We start from the raw sequence: 18,587 nt of genomic DNA on the forward strand, positions 1-18,587 counted from the left end.
CATGCAGACCATGTCTAAGATGATACCTTAATTTATCGTTCCAAATTTCATAAATAGTAGTTTGTATGAGCTCACCTCTCATAACAATGAATGGTCTATGTAGCATTTACCACATCTAAGTAATGTTCAGAAGAATGAAATATTAGAACTTCCCTTCAATAAATTTGACTCAGAAACTATGCATTAATAAATTCTCTATTGAATTTATTCATTTATCTTATCACACAGACCGTGCCTAAGATGAAACCCAAATTACACCGACACTTAAGTCTAATATCAATAAACTAATCAATAATTAAGATTGTCATTATTATGTCTTATTCAAATCCTACTTTAATAATTCCTCATAGCGTGCAAATTCTTAGAGAACAGCCTCTACCAAAAACACTTCATTACTTCTATAGAGAAAAAAGGCAAAGCCATGCCAACTAAACAAGAAAGTCCAATTTTCCACCCTTTTCTGAAGCCTCATGCATGCACTTGTCCTACATGGTTATGACATCTCTCTCTTCTAGATTTCACAGACCTTACCCTGCTTAACATGCAGAAAAAAGGATTTCACAGACCTACTCTGCTCAATCCAGCAGAACCCAGCAGGACTCTTTATCATGTTCATTGTTTTACCTCTTAAAACATATATTTACCCTAAATTGGGAAATTGGACCTTTTTCTCAAGAACCCTATCCCCAACTTCACAGAATGGACTAAATCTTACAAAAAGAATACATCCAATGACCCTCCAGACTACTCCCTTATCCCCTTCCCTCAATACAAAATACATATTCTCTGTCACAACCCACCATGTTTTCCCTCACATATTGATTGTACATGACAGAGGCAAATGAATTACAAAAACTTTGATTTTCTAGCCCAATCTGCTAGAATCATGAAGCCTTGACCAGATAAAGAATGATAGCAAAGCTTTTACCCATTTAACAATATAGGACCAATCCCCCAAAATGCAGCGTGGGTGAGATTGGCCTTGAATGTCTCTGGGCATACAATGGTTCAATTTCCCTAATTCCTAACATAGTATCAGATAAGAAGCCTGTAATTCTCCTCGATGTGTACCAAGTAATCATCTTCAGATCCAAAATATGTTTGTTTTGCCTGGGAGGTAGGTTGTTTGATAGAGTCCTTTTGACGTCTCATTTCCAAGACCTTCTTGTGGGAATTGGAGTGTTTCTCAACTGAGAAAGTAGGACTTGCAGCAGGTCTGTATTCTGGAAGAAGTCTCCCAGACTTGTATCTCACACCACAGGCATTACATAACGTCTTGGGGCCCATAGGTCCAGCTCTCCACTGTGGAGTTTTCTGTATGCCGCAATGCATACATTTCCTGACATTTATTGGGTCCTGCACCTTTTTCTTGTTCCCTTGAGTAGCCATGATGAATTTTTTTGAGGGATAGGATTCTGCTTGCTCAGAAACAAGGTAATCTGAATCGCTACTGACAGCAGCATTGGCAGACAGGGAAGAGTTTGGGCCACTCTCCAATACAATATCAGAGGAAGCAGGGGAAAGAATCCTTGAAGCCCAATTGCAAACTGGGACTCTCGACCTCTTGCTTCTTGCTTTTCCTGGTACAGTGATTTCTGATATTAAAGTGGAATTTTTTCCAGAGCAAGAGCTGCTTTCCAATACTGATATAGGACTTGAGCTTCTAAATTTATCTGAACTCTGTTCTTCACCATGTTTCTTCTCCAATCCAACTCCAAAATCAGGGCAAAATAGTGGCTTTGGTCCATTCTCTAAAAAAGAGTCTTCTACAAAGTTTGAAAGCCATTCTAGCTCAGCCAAATCATCGCACTGTTCCACAGCAAGAAAAAAAAAATCCCCCAGTTGAGAACTTCGAACAACAACCAATCTCAGAAACTTTATGACAAATTTGATTATCTTAAAAAAACCAAGAAACTCGTCTCAAAGGTTCATCTAGTCCTAATAACCCACAGCAACAAATCAACTAGTTTTATACAAATGGACCATACAAAAACACTGCATTTCACATTGGTTCCAAAATAGGAAGCAAAGGAGAAAGGACACTCACAGGAACACACAGGTCTGCAGGATTGCTTTCATCTGCTCCATCTACAGTGAGATTGCAGCTCTCAGCTTCTGTCTTGGAGCTTTCACAAAAAATGTCACATTTTGGGAAATTGATACTGTTTTCTCCAATGGGTCCTCCAATTTCTTCATTTGAGAAGTCCAGTAGATCATCTATATGGTCAAAAAGGTCCCCTTGGAGGCTTGCTTCCAGCTTGGTCATTACCCCTGACTTCATTCCACCCACCAGTGATGTTCCATAGCCGCTTCCAATGTACATGTCTGTAGCTTCCATATCCAAAGACTGCTCACAGGACGAAACTCAATTCAACTTCCAGTCGTTTCTGTAAACAATAACCACAAACAACATCAATTTTGAGGCAAGCAAATGACCTCATAACTACCCAAATATGCATATTTTGTGAGAATGTCATTCTACTATCGTGTCACAAGTGCATGTATTATATTCAGGCAACAGCTATTTCACATTCTGACCGACAGCGCAACCGTTTTCTCAAGAACTAACAGAATGAAACCCAATGCCTATATCATTGAATGGACGATTTGAACAGCTTGTTTTGGATTTCAGATGAAATGACTGACTGTTTCAGTTTCGTATCAAATCCTAAACCGCCCAGATATCAGAGTATGAGTTTGGTAGCAAGCAGAAAACATCAAAACGTCCTATCAGTTACATATTCCACGTATGCATCATGTATTTCCAGTCCAAGTGTTCGTTTTGAATTGAAAATGGCTATGCATGAGGCTACCTGAGGTTTCCATCGAACTTCCCACAACCCAAAAACGATATACAAGCTTTGCCACAACTACCATTCTTCACAAGCTTCCATCCAGTGGATATTCTATGTTTGAATGACAAGACCAAAATGCATGTTTTAGATTAAACAGAAAAATCAGAGGACTAATCAAGGAATCACGAGAGTCATTTTAATACAGCAAGATTGCAGGAGAACAGTTATGGACTTATATGCTTCATCCTAAGTGATCCTTGGAACTGCTTTATTCACACCCATTGACAGATATCAAGACAGCATTACAGATTAATGTCCTAGAAACTGGCAATCAGATAACTGGGGTTGCGCCCTTCCCCCTGAATGCAACATATGGAGCAGTTCCATTGCTTCACACTCAACGAGTGCTTCAACACAATATTGCAAATGACAAGCTCCAACACAACAATACAACTGCAGCAAAATTTGAAAAAAAAAATGTGGTCATCATGGTGCTTACAAAAAATTTCAGTCCTAGTTACCAGTAACAGCTTAGAAAAAGCTAAATGGGATGTGAATGTTCAATCCCCAGAGATGACCATCAACATAAATTTCTATATTAATGCAATGGGAAGCTACCAAGCACCAACTACTTTAGGAGGGCCGGTCCCTTGAATGTGGCAACATTTGGTGTAGTCAATCAGAATACAGTGTACAATAGCCAATATAATTGAAGCTTAGCGTACATCTTCATTGGGTTTTGCAAGGACATATCAGTGCTGCTACAGGTGCTAATGCAATATTACAAACAAAAAGTCCTAAAACAGCTATGCAAGTGAGAAAGCAAACAAATTGGGAAAGTATAGGAGTTATATCCTACTTTCAAGGAATTTCAGTCCAAACTACTACTACTAAACATCTTGGAATAGAATGAGTGAGATTGGAACAAAAAAACACTCAATGCTCTATGCACATGCTATAAGTTTTATTGCAAGAAGCCATTATAGGTGAACCAGAATTCAATACCTTGTTGAGACTCTGAACTTAGGCTTCTCGGTGATGAAGTTCTGAGATGTTGAGGAGACTGAAGAGAAAGGTGATTGGTATTAAAGTAAGAAGCTTTGCAAACAAGCAATATTATAAAATCAGCAAGAGCACAGCATGCAAAAGGTATCTTGCCAATTAAAACAATCAGTCCTGAGACAAGTGCCTGATAAAGAAAAGCAAGAGAATCTCTCCAAGGCACATGACCCCTAAAACTATTCACAAGGTATCTCAAGTAAAGATATTGTATTTGAAAAAAGAATACATGGGTTCTGACAAAAGGAGAAATATTTTTAGTCTCAGCTGTTTGGGTTGGTAGGTAGTGAAGAAAAACAGGGTAGAGAAGTAGGAGGGAGGAAGGAGAAGTCTCAGCCTGTGCTTAGCTGTGCTAACAACTGGCTTGATGGTGAAGTATAAACGTGTGCACGCGGATTTCTACAGTGTGATTTGTACTGAAGGAAAGACAAAAGCCCGAAAAGCATAAGTTTTTGATTAGATGTTTTTGATTTTCATGGTTGTATATATATAATTTTTTTCACTGTTGGAAGAGCTGGATGTTTAATTAATAAAAAAGATATAGAAAATTAATAGATGGTACTGGAGAACCTATTTCAGTAAGACCCCAGACAGGCAGAATGCATTGGATGGAGAGCAACCAGTTACATATAAAGGCCACGATTAATAATTGCCTCATTTATTACCATGAATAAAGATTGTTACAATGGCCGTTAATCAACATTACTTAATAATAAGAACAATATTCATACTTCATAGCTGCTACGTGACAGACAAGCCAACTAATGCAGTCAGGCTGTTTACAAACAACCCCACTTGCTTCCATGTGTTTTCCCTGCCTTGTAGCTTTGAGAAACTTCTCAGAAATCATTCATATTTCTAACCCTCTACCGTATATATTCTTCTACATATAGAGCATCCTATGTATATATTCTTACCTTTTTATCTAATCTATGTATTTGCACTTAGATAAAAAAAATCTTTGTATTTGCACAAATTTGTACCTTAATTATCTCAGCATATGCCCTACAAAGAGCAAACAAATATGTACCCTATTGTTGATATCTTCTCTAAGATCTCTAAAAAAACACATGATCCATCAGAATGGAACGTACCCTAATTATTGTGTAGATGTGTATTCAAGATAGGGTGAAGGGCCCAGTTACCGGCCATGTTCTAATGATCCATTCACTCCTTGCTCACCCAACCTCTCAATTATTAACTTTAAAGAAATGGAAATTATAATAACTAAAAGCCCATTAATAAATTTTACCCGTACAGATAGTCGTCCATTTATACTTCTAGTAGTTAAGATTTAGACTTTAATTGGAGGAGTTTTGCAACTTTATTTGTACCCATAGCGCACCACAACTGGGGCATTTGTGCATTAGTATTGGCAATTATTGAGGTGGTTGTAGTGTATGGTTATTGGGGCATCTTTAAGTGGGTAGCAGGTGACACTTCTAAATGACCACTTTTTGTTCCTTGCATGTGTAACGTATCTCACAACATTCATCTTTACCATGTGTAATGGATCTCACAACATTCATCTTTACTATCTAGAAGTTAGAACAATAGATATAAACAATTAAGTCACATATGAAAATAATAACAACAAAAATCGTTAAAATTTGATGCACCGTTTTAAATTTATGAATGTACAAAATTAGCTAGAATGACTTCTGATGCTCTTCCCCTCCTATAGGCCAATATATTTTGCATAAAATATCTAACAATTTTAAAGTAGGGAAAAAAATGTCATTAACATCTTAGTGGTCAGTAGAGAGCAGTCGCAGAGAGTATAAATGTCTGCAGTGTACTTGAAATTTGCACAATAATATACCACACATTATTAAGTCAATGGCAAAAATTAAAAAATAAAAATTAACCAGTATAGATAATGTCCTCCTGATCAGATAAATTTCAGTAACATTAGCAGTATTTTATACAATACACATACCCATATATAAAATTAATGATAGCCCAAGCCTCTAAACATGCCATGTGATGTGTTTTATCAGCTTACTTTTAAGTAAGCAATCATAAACCTGAGCTACAGAATATATTCATCTTCTTGAAGAATAGACAAAAGGAGGTAAAAATATTACTGCCACCCACTTAGCCAACTCATTAAGAATCAATGGAAAAGTTAAATGGGCAAGAAGAACCAAAGGAAGAAATAAAAGGGGAAAGATGGAGGGCGTTATTATTACATTTACAGGCTTTTTTCTTTTTTGTTAAATATTTTATCCCCCATATCATGCTGGACATGATTTGTATCCACTACCCTGTAGTTTTTGGTTTTCCTTCTACTTCACTCTTTGGATCTTTGCTGCAAAGAATAACGGACCGTTTGTATCTTTGCATGGTTTGCTTGCAATTCACTCTATCTTACCCATGCTCTCGTTAAACAATAGGAAACCACCACTTGGCTTCTTGGGTCCCATTAACTTCGAGAAACTTTTGTCTATAGTCTTTTGATATACATATGGTCGTATGGGAGCTCTGAAATTATGACTAGGGGAAGCGTACCATTAGTCGTTATAGTTAACTTTGCGCATTCATAGATTCTAAACGGTACATCGGTTTAACAATATTAACTTTTCGCAATCCATAATACCTCTTGATATTACTTCTGGTTTAGATTGTGTGTGTTTATTTGCATCAACATTTCAAATCACACTCTTGATCCATCATCACGATGATAGATAGCTCAAGATGATAGAATCTCATGATAGGTACATTTGATGCTAATGATTTTTTTTTTTGTTATCTCCGTATGCAACTTAATTGTACATAGCTATTGTTCTAGATTCTGGGTAGTAACGATGCACATTGTGGGATCCATTATTTAGCAAGGGTCAAAAAGTACTCATTTTCAAAGTCTGGACCGATACATACTTAAAGATGCTCCGATAACCATCCAGTACAACCACCTCAAAAAAGTTCAATATTTATGCACAAATGCCCCAATAGTCATGTGCTATGGGTACCAATAAAGCTGCACAATTCCTTTTATTGAAGTCCAAAAATTCAAACTACTTTGGGTAAGGTGGACGGCTATTGGTACACGTGAAATTTATTAATGAGCTTTTAGTTATCATTTTTTTTTTTGTTTCTTTAAAGTTAGTAATTGAAAGATTAGATAAGCAAAGAATGAACGGTAATTAACTAGTGCTCTTCCCCTAATGATTTTCTCGAACTTATCCATGCTCTGGCTAAACAATAGAAAACCACCACTTGGGTTCTAGGCCCATTAACTCTCAATCACCTCACCTATGCCCATCCAATCTAAACTCTGGTTGAAGTCAAAACTCCTCCTCCTCATACACAACGGTCACATGGGAGCTCTGGCCCAACATATCCCTGCTTTCAAGGCGAAAGACTCTCTCCAAAACATTAGACTTATTGAATAAGACATTGGGAAATCAAGTTGTGACCAGGCTAGAAAAGCATGGTAAGCAAAGTGAGCTTATAAAATGCAGTCAACCCTTGTTAGAATTAGGTCACTTGCAAAAGTTGTGGATTAGACACCCATTATTTTACAAAGCGTGTGAGCTTCACAAGAATTCAAAAGACAAGTCTCTCCTCTCTCCATGCTCTCTCTATTGATTAAAGTACTCTCCACTGTCCTATATGAACATTCTTGCATATGAAATGACAAGAATCCCTCACGTTGTGGGTCACCCCACCAAGTGACTTTGATTCAAAGCCAATTTTTGGTCACCCTTGTGTGATCATGGTGGTCTGTGGGCAGGATTTTCCATATATAGACCGTGATAAAACTATCAAGATGTACACATTCCGTGTTGAAATCAAACCTTAACTCAAGAATTCCTTTCTCCAATCACTGTATAACAAATTTGGGCACCATTTGTGGAGAGATTTGCGTCTTAACTAGAATTTGTATCATGATCAAACAAAAAGCTTGTGGATCAATCTTCCTGCTGCCGACAAATTTGAAATCGGCAACGTTGAGAAAGTAGTATATTAGGAAAAAGATTGATTGAAATATATGTTTATTGGAGTATAAGTTCTACAAAACAGCTGCACCAAACTTAGATTTGATCTGGTGCCAAAAGCAATTTGTCGGTTGGATGTGATAACGCTAGTTCCAATGCCTTGGAGGACCCATCTTTCATTACACCATGGTACCCAATTTGAATGAGATGGGGTCCAGGGCCATCTCTCCTATCAATAAAGCACACACAATGTTTTGCCATAGAGACCAAGCCCATGCCATGCACAGACCTTTTAAGAAGGGCCCCTCTAACGTTACCTTTGTTTTTAGATTATGTTAATCCATGGTTAAAGAGAGTTTAAGGGGCCTCCAGACAAAGGTCAACCTTCACTTTAACATTATCTTCATTTAGATATTTTGGGCTGTGATGTTATTAAAAATTTACAGGAGGGGAAGAGCACTAGTTACCATTATCGTTTATTCCTTTCTCGTTCAATTTAACCAAAAAATGGTGCCCATAACGTATGACTATTGGGACATTTGTGCATAAGTATTGGCAAATTTGAGGTGGTTTTAGTGCATAGTTATTGGAACATCTTTAAGTACATCTCCAACAACACTTTGAAATGACCACTCTTTGACCAATGCGTGCACCGTTACTACCGAGAAGCTAGAAGATAACTATAAGTAGTTAAGTCGCATATAGAGACAACCAACAAAAAAATGTCGAAATGTAATGTATCATTTAGGATCTATGGGTGCAGGAAGTTAGCTATAACGACTACTAGTACACTTCCTCTAGTCTAAGTTTTGGTTTAAATTGCATATGTTTTATGAGCCTAATCTAAAATGTCAAACAAAAAGCATGTAATAGTTCAAATCAAAAGCTTACATAGGTCTATTTCATGAAGTGTGGAAAAGTCATACCAACTACATTTACACTGTACCAAAAAAATAATATATTTGTCTATTAAAAAATATATATAAAGAATTTATTTAATAAATAATATCAATATTATATTACAAAAATAAATTAAAATGAGTTTGTTGTTTTTATATTGTTGAAATTTGATTAGGAGGGTGTAAGTTTTTGGTCTAAATGTCTATATTTTTCGTTTGGTTTTTTTCTTCTTCTTAATGATGGATCAATTGGGCGTGATTTGAAACATTCAACAAAAAAAGATATACACAATTCAAACCAAAAGCTTACATGTGTCTACTTCATGAACTATAGAAAAATCATACCAACTAAATTTACAATGTAAAAAAGTTATACAATATTATTTTAAAGAATTTGTTTAACAAACAACATCAATGTTTTATTATTATAAAAATAATTTAAAATGAGTTTGTTCTTTTTTGTTGTTGTTGAAATTTGATTAGAAGTCTATTTTTGTTATTTTAATGAGGGAAATTTAGTAGGTTTAATGTGACTTTAACATCCCCATCAATTAAATCACAAGTTGAAATTTAAGGTACATTAATAAATTCATTTTGGTAGACATTCTAATTATTGTAGTGAAAGATTGTGACATGCATAATTAAACTTTCTTGAAGAAATTTAGTCATAGATTAAAAGAGTATATTAACGCAATTTTAATTTAGTTAATCAATTTTAATGTTTTACTATTATAAAAATAACTTCAAATGAGTGTGCCATTTTTTATTGTTAAGATTTGATTAGAATTCTATATTTTTGTTATTTTAATGAGAGAATCTTAGTAGGTTAATGTAAGTCTAACATCTCCATCAATTAAATTACAAGTTGAAATTTAAGGTACATATAATAAATTCATCTAGGTGGACTTATTCTAATTATTGTAGTGAAAGATTGTGACGTGCATAATTACATTCACTCTTTAGAAATTTAATGATAGATTAAAAGAGTATATCAATTTAATTTAATTTTAGCTAATCAATTATTTATTAGCCTTTTGTAATCATGGCCTAGGTTATTAGTTTATAATATTTTAAACCATCAATTTAGGAACATCATGTCTTCTTAAAATCTTAGTTTTTCTAATATTTATCACATACTCAAATGTAAAATGGAGAACTCATAAGAACTTATAAGAAAACACAAGGTTTTTACAATCCATGAATTTATGACTAGCAATTTTAAAATAAACTAAGGTTTTTGGCACAATTTGTATCAACTCTTTATACTACAGTTTATCATCTACCATCAAAAGCAAAGGAACAAAGAATCTGAATATTTTAATTTTGTTCCATGTCCACTTTAGAAAGATCACTAGAAAATATTTATAAATAATTAGTAAATATATAAATTATATTACTTTATCCAATCTTAATCTTAGATATCCTTTAATTCCTCAAGTATCATAAGAAATATAAACAAATTATACTAACAACTAAAATTTTGTTAATCAAATTGGATTCTTGATCTAATAATATTTAAGAATCCCAAAAAACTTTGACAAAAAACTGTTTGAATGAAAGTAAATGAAGATAGAGGATGATATAAAGCCTCCAAAATGTTAGTGGTTTACAAGAATGAAAATGAGGGGGAAAAATATAGTAATGGATGCATGAAGTAGAAGAACATGACAACTGATAATGGTAAAAGATTATAGTGGATTAATTTTTAATTTCTATTTTGATAGTTTTACTTTTTAAATTATAAAAATTGATATTAAATTGAGGACATCAATTTTTTTATAATTTATAATATAGATATGAGTAATTTTAGATTGTATTGTGTAATGATTTTAATTATCAATGTTTAGATCACATTCTATGGTCTATCATAAAGATAAAGACAATAAGAAAAAAGAATATACAATATGAAAAAAGAGAATATAGCTATCTCAACTTTAATTAAAATTTATTGTAATTTCTACTATAAAAATTGATAATATATTATATTCATTAAAATAATTTCAAATGTCCATAATAAAATTTTAAATATTTAAATATTTTTCAAATCATAATAAATTAATACAATTATATAAAAAAAATGGATCTTTAATTCTTATGTATAAGATAAACATAAGAACTAGAAGTTCACTTTACATTTGATTGCATCATTCTAATATAATATAAAAGCTCAAGGTATAGAGGGCTTTAGAGGGCTTGTGGGACTCTTTATTCCATGTTTAAATCATGGATATTTACACATTAATTTAATTATTAGATTATAATTGTATTATTAATTAAATGTTGAATAAGATAATATATAAAATGTTATATTGTAATATATAATGTAAGTTTAAATTTGATATTTTAAATAATGAATTCATATATAATCTAAATTAGGATGTAAGGACTAGTAAACATTGAAATCAATAAATATGTCATAAAAAATAGGTTTGATAAGTAATGGGATCAAAATTATATTTAATTGTTATATTAACCAATTATATATAATCAAATTTATGAATCCAAACATATGTACGACTACAATAAGTTCATAATAAATCTAAAGAAAAGATATGGAGGTTGAGCCAAATTACATTGATTTCACATCCCCAGACATAAAATTATATTTTCATAAAAAAACTCTCTAACTAGGGACCTCCACAACATTCTCTCCTTTCATTGAACTAGAAACCTATTATTGTCAAGATCTGGTTATTACTGAAAGGGGGGGTGAATCAGTAATAACAATAAACTACAATCTTTCACCAATTTGAAAACACTTCTCAAAAACAGTTCATAACCAATACCGGTAACTAATCAATCAAACACTTAAAGCAAATTTACCAAACTACTCATTCATGTTTTCATCAACATGTAAGCAATGCAACGATATCAAATCCACACATAAACAAATCAACCACCATATGAACACTGAGATTTTTCACATGGAAACCCAAATTGGAAAAACCATGGTGGGAATTGGTACCCACAAAATATTTGCACTCTTTTGGAATGCGCCCTGTTAAAGGCCTAGCCTGGTTAGGAGATTTACAATAATGCACAGTTAAGAGCAGACCCTGTTAGGAGTCACCTGGTGAAGGGATTTTAACCCCGGCTCTGTTAGGAGCTCTACCCTGTTAGGAGTAACCTTGTTAAAGGATTTAAACCCAAGTTAATGAGTCACCTGGTGAAGGGATTTACAAGATCAGGCATGTTAGGACCTACCCAGTTAAGGGATTTTAATATTGTTTCAACTATTAGGAAACAACAGGTAAATGATCTGATCAATGCACTGACTGCTTGCTAGTACATATCCATTTCAACTCCAATCCGCTTCACACATGCAGACATCTCAATCTGGTTCGACACACTCTCCTTCTCTGATCACTGACACAAAATCTCTACTCAAACTCGACCTAAATACACTTTTCAACTAGGTCAGTTACATAACCCTAACCAAATTCAAAATACATTGAATTTACATCATAGATCATATCAAATTATTACGAATCATTACCGATCATTATTACAAATCATTGCAACAAATTTCAAGGAAATTACAGTCATTGAATGATCATAACACATCACCGCACATCGATCTGATAAGTTGTCAAACCCTTAACACATTCTGCTAAGCACTTCACTGTTTCCCAAGAAATTCGCTCCTTGTAAGCGTTTAAATGCAATCTCATCATCACACACGGATTCTGACATGTCACCATTAAGTAATGAACATGATAAGTTCCACCACCAAACCATAAAACATCACCGATTAAAGATCTTGTTACCGATTCTCAAACCCTGCACTGAATATACAACAATCAATTACAAACATGACTTTTGGTTCTTCAAACATGATGCGGTTCCAGTCATAGACTCATTATAATGTCATAAGCATACATTCCAAACCGCAACGCCTAACTCAACATGGATCTCTACCGCAACCATCTCCTTCGCTGTTCCTGCTTACCGATTCACTACTACTTAGCAGTTTTGTTGTCCAACTCAATTCATTACCTATTAGGCTATACTTAGATAACTTAGATGATATACCAAACATAAACAAACATGGTTACCATCAATGCCAACTCAAATAACAGATCATAAAGCATCATATCACAATTATATCATCACCAACAATCCTTCAATATATCATCAACATCCTTTACCAGTACATCATCATCAGTTGTGCCAATATGCCAACATTCTCCCCCTTTGGCATTGATGGCAACACTTAAAGAATGAAACAACTAAAACAATCAACTGATGACAAATATCAGGAACTCATGATGTCATCATGTACAGATATGTTCTTCACTTGATCTTCTCCTCCTTTGCATTACTTCTCCCTATCATTGTTCTTCTCCCCCTTTGACAGCAATGCCAAAGGTGCAAAGGCATATTTTGTCTTCATTTCTGGTGCTTCATCTCTATTGCTCCCCCTAAGGACTAGCCCACTTCTCATCAATCCATAGTGAAAGATATTCAAGAAGTCCACTAGATTGATGCATCACTAACATCCTAGTTGATCTTGTGTAGGGGTATAACCCCTAACTTACCTTTGAGATATTCAAAGGTAGCCTTAGGTAATGGTTTAGTGAATATATCTGTCAACTGCTCCTTACTTGACACATGCTCCAATCTCGCTTTCTTTTCATGTACTCTTTCTCTCAGAAAGTGATACTTCAATTCAATATGTTTAGTCCTAGCATGCAGTACCAAGTTCTTTGAAATGTTTATAGCAGTAGTGTTATCACAATGTATGATCACTAGTTCTGTCATATCCTGCTTGAATCCTTCCAAGATATGTCTCATCCATATAGCTTGTGTAAAATTCATGGATGCAACTACATACTCTGCTTCTATAGTAGATTGAGAAATACAAGTTTGTTTCTTACTCCATTCCAAGATACCAGTCTTCCACCTAGAAAGAATGCATCGCCAATTGTGCTTTTCCGATCATCTACATTTCCTGCCCAATCAACATCAGTGAATACCTGCAAAGAAAAATTTCCTTTATATGGATACCATAATCCATAATCAATTGTCCCTCTAAGATATCTGAATATTCTCTTCATTGATGTCATATGTGTCTCCATAGGGCTCTTCTAAAATCTTGCTACTAAACCAACTGCATGGGCAATATCTGGTCTACTATGAACAACATAATGCAATTTTCCAATCATAGATTTGTATTCCTTCTCATCCAATGAGGGTGAATCATCTTCTTTTGACAATCTGCAACCTGTAACCATAGGTGTTCCATCCGGTTTACAGTCTTCTATTCCAAAAGTCTTTAACACTTCCTTCACATACTTAGACTGACTAATAAAAAATCCACCTTCCATCTACTGTACCTACAAACCAATGAAAAAATTGATCTCACCTATTAGATACATCTCAAACTCTTCCTTCATCTCATCTACAAAATTCATACACATATTATCATTTCCTCCAAATATGATGTCATCAACAAATACTTCTGCAATCAACATCTTGTCTCCTTTAGTCTTCAAATAAATATTGTTGTCCTCACTAGTTCTCTGAAATCCTATATTTATCAAATGTGCATGAAGTCTCTCAAACCATGCCCTTGGTGCTTGCTTTAATCCATATAAAGATATATGTAATTTGCATACCATATCTGTATCTTCTGACAATGCAAACCCATCTGGTTGTTCAATATACACATCTTCAAGAATACCATTCAAAAATGTTGACTTTACATCCATTTGATAAACTTTAAAACCTTTAAAAGCTTCAAATGCAAGTAGAATTCTAACTCATTCAAGCCTAGCAACTGGTGCAAAGGTCTCTCCATAATCTTCACCTTCTTATTGTGCATAACATTTGCAAACTAGTCTTGCCTTGTTTCTAACAACTTCACCATCTTCATTCACCTTGTTTCTAAATACCCACTTTGTACCAATCACATTTTTATCATCAGGTTTAGGAACAAGTGACCAAGTGTTATTTTTCTCAGTATGATCAAGCTCTTCATTCATTGCCTTTATCCAATCATCATCCTTAAGAGTTTCTCTCACTATCTTCAGTTCAACTGTGGAAATCAGATATGCACTTTCTCTTATTTTTCTCCTAGTTTGTACTCCAACATTCTTGTCACCTATTATCTGGTCTTCTGAATGATTTAACCTTACATACCTAGGTATAACCTGTTCTGGTGCAATAACCTCTTCTTGTTCTTCATCTTCATCTTCTTCTACTGGTTGAGAATCTTCATTTGCATTGTTCTGCTCAACATCTTTTTGAATCTTCGGTTCAATAATCACTAGCTTTTTCTTTTACTGCATCAGATTTGCTAGTAACTTCAGATTTCTTCACAACTAGGGTTTTTGGTCTGAATACTCTTACACAATCTTCACAAAAGTAGCAATCAAAAGTTATTTTGTGTATCTGTTGCTCTCCAGAACTGCTCTAAAAATGAGACTATAAAACACCTTATTATTTATCTTTTACCATACCGGATGAACATACCCTACACTATTCAACTCTAAAACTTGATACCGACACACATATCACATTCAATTTATCGGTTTGAAATGTAACCAGTTCAAAAATTACTTCATAACATCATATAGCATCGAAACATGCAAATTTGACTTACTACATACCATTCAGGGGGTCCGGAAATAGATCTGACAATATGTTCCCCCTAAACTTCATCATAGCTTAGTTTATCGGTGAAGGATTCTCCACACTAGGTGAAGAATTGGAGTCCTCCAATGGTTTCTCCTCACTTTTCTTCTTCCAAATCTTGTTCATCTCATTTCTAGTTTCTTCCACATCTACTTTCTTCTTTCCTTTCTAATCAACAAATTGATTATCTGGTTTGTTCATTTTAGCTCTACAAAACTTTGCAAGGTGTCCTGGTTTGTGACAAATGGAAACATGTCATTCGAGATGCGCTCCAGGGTCCAGCATTGCCTCTACCCATTCTTCTCCAGAAATTCATAGCAGCATGACCAAAGTTGTGACAGATTGAACATGTCACATTCCATCTATTCTTCATTTCATATGGAATAGAACGGTTCACATAAGGTCTCTGCCAAGTAGGGTTCCTTTGGTCATTGTAAGATCTCTGCCAAGTAGGGTTCCTCTGGTCATTGTAAGATCTTTTCCATTCATCATTATACCTTTGACCCATGTAAGATCTTAGATTGTTCACTCTAGACCTACACTCAATAGCTTTATGCCCATACTTGTTGCAATTGAAGCAATGTCCATTAAAATTACTAGGCTTATATCCTTCATATGCATTACATCTATATCCATCAAAAGTATTAGATCTACTTCTACAAACATTAGCAATATGACCTACCTTAAAATAGTTAAAACATATTGGTTTGTAGGTTCTCTTACCGGTGTTCTTATTTTTGGTCTTTGGTGCAAATTTGGCTTCAAGCATGGTTTCCTTGGTACTAGATGGCTCTCCTTGTTCAAAGGTTGTGACTCCCAAGCCATGTGTATCTCCCGACTGCCTTTGTGACAGAATCTGCTCATCAAGCATAGCAATGCTCTTGTTGAATTTAGCTAGTATCTCATTAGCATCAACCAACTCCTTAGTAAGTTCTTCATTCTTCTTTGTAAGAGTTTCTTTGAGAGACATAGCCATGTCTAGATCAACTTGTATTTCTTCTTCCTCTTCTTTTTTGTCATGAAGTTGTGCATGCAAGTTACCAATCTCCTGGTTCATCTTTAAGATCTCATGATCCTTATCTTTTATTGTGTCTTCAGTTGTTCTTCTGGCTTCAAACTCTTGACTCATCCTAATGGTAAGGGCTTCTAGCTCTCTCCTCAAATTTGACTTATCATCATCCAACTTATCCACCTTATTAACCAAGGCATCAATGTTTGCTTCATCAGATGAACTGCTTTTAGTGAATTTTATCAACTGCTCAACCAACTCTCTTCTCTTAGCCAATTAAGCTTTATACTTGAACTTTAGTTCATCATAGGCTTCTTCAAATTCTGCAAGCTTTTGTGAAAGCTCTCATTTACTCATTGAACCTTCGCCCATGTTATCCTTAAGGATCTTTACCTCAAGCGATTAAGCTTCTACACAAAGAGGACCAAGTTCTTTGATACCAATTGTTATTGTGAGAATCCGATTATTACTGAGAGAGGGGGGTGAATCAGTAATAACAATAAACTGGAATCTTTCACCAATTTGAAAACACTTCTCAAAATTAGTTCATAACCGGTATCGGTAACTACTCAATCAAACACTTAAAGAAGATTTACCAAACTACTCATTCATGTGTTCATCAACATGTAAGAAATGTAATGATATCAAATCCACACATAAACAAATCAACCACCATATGAACACTGAGATTTTTCACATGACAACCCAAATGGGAAAAACCACGGTGGGAATTGGTACCCACAAAATATTTGCATTCTTTCGGAATGCGCCCTGTTAAAGGCCTAGCCAGTTAGGAGCTTTACAATAATGCTCAGTTAAGAGAAGACCCTATTAGGAGTTACCCGGTGAAGGGAATTTAACCTCAGCTCTATTAGGATCTCTACCCTTTTAGGAGTAACCTTCTTAAAGGATTTAAACCCAAGTTAATGAGCCACCGGGTGAAGGGATTTAAAAGATCGGGCCTGTTAGGACCTACTTGGTTAAGGGATTTTAATACTGCTACAACTATTAGGATACAACAGGTAAATGATCTGATCAATTCACTCTCTACTTGCTAGTATAGATCCATTTCAGCTCCAATATGCTTCACACATGCAGACATCTCAATTTGGTTCGACACACTCTCCTTCTTTGATCACCGACATGAAATCTCTACTCAAACTCGACCTAAATACACTTTTCAACTAGGTCAGTTACATAACCCTAACCAAATTCAAAATACATTGAATTTATATCATAGATCATATCAGATCATTATAAATCATTACAGATCATCATTACAAATATTTACAACAAATTTCAAGACAATTATAGTCATGAATGATCATAACACATCACCGCACATCGATCTGATAAACTGTCAAACCCTTAACACATTATGCTAAGCACTTCATTGTTTCCCAAGAAATTCACTCCTTGTACGTGTTTAAATGCAATATTATCATCACACACGGATTTTGACACATCACCACTAAGTAATGAACATGATAAGATCCACCACCAAGCCATAAAACATCACCGATTAAAGATCTTGTTACCAATTCTCAAACCTTGCACTGAATATACAACAGTCAATTACAAACATGACTTTCGGTTCTTCAAACATGATGTAGTTCTAGTCATAGACTCATTACAATGTCATAAGCATACATTCCAAACCACAACGCCTAACTCAATACTGATCTCTACCGCAACCATCTCCTTCAATGTTCCTGCTTACCGGTTCACTACTACTTAGCAGTTTTGTTGTCCAGCTCAATTCATTACTAGTTATGCTATACCAAACATAAACAAACATGGTTGCCATCAACGACAACTCAAATAACTGATCATAAAGAATCATATCACAGTTATATCATCACCAATAGTCCTTCAATATATCATTAACATCCTTTACCAGTACATCATCATCATCAGTTGTGCCAGTATGCCAACAAAACCTTCATAACATCCATTCCTTTCATCTCATCAACACCACTGCAACAATTTAAAAAAATATCAAAATGACATCCAAGGAGAGGAAGATCTTTAAACTCTTATCATTTTTTTCAACAACACACTATAAGATAAGTTGACATTGTTTGATGACATGTAAATACCTCAATAAATAATCAAAACACATATTTTCTTGATGAATGGAATCCCTAATATCATCATGAACAAGGGTAAAACTTGCTACCATTGACATTGCATGGACGCACATGCAAAAGATTGTGCCACTTCAAATGTATTTCATCTCCCACAAGAA

General features: G+C 34.7%; 1 protein-coding gene across 3 annotated transcripts; it reads right to left on the reverse strand.

Annotated features, from left to right (window-relative positions):
• Window positions 1-376: 376 nt before the first annotated feature.
• LOC131032494 (GATA transcription factor 9) lies at window positions 377-4,311 on the reverse strand. Of its 3 annotated transcripts, none has more exons than XM_057963499.1 (3): window positions 3,801-4,311; window positions 2,048-2,387; window positions 377-1,809 (listed from the first exon to the last, which is right to left on the reverse strand). In XM_057963499.1, the coding sequence occupies exons 2-3, from the start codon at window positions 2,336-2,338 to the stop codon at window positions 1,036-1,038; spliced, it is 1,065 nt and encodes a 354-aa protein (XP_057819482.1). In that variant the 5' UTR covers window positions 2,339-2,387; window positions 3,801-4,311; the 3' UTR covers window positions 377-1,035. The 3 variants fall into 3 exon arrangements, with proteins under 3 accessions (XP_057819482.1, XP_057819485.1, XP_059069942.1); XM_057963502.2 differs by lacking the exon at window positions 3,801-4,311 and adding an exon at window positions 3,295-3,724; XM_059213959.1 differs by lacking the exon at window positions 3,801-4,311 and adding an exon at window positions 2,814-3,087.
• Between the last annotated feature and the right edge of the window lie 14,276 nt (window positions 4,312-18,587).

The sequence above is a fragment of the Cryptomeria japonica genome, chromosome 11 (genome assembly GCF_030272615.1).
Source record: "Cryptomeria japonica chromosome 11, Sugi_1.0, whole genome shotgun sequence".
Taxonomy (NCBI): Eukaryota; Viridiplantae; Streptophyta; class Pinopsida; order Cupressales; family Cupressaceae; genus Cryptomeria; species Cryptomeria japonica.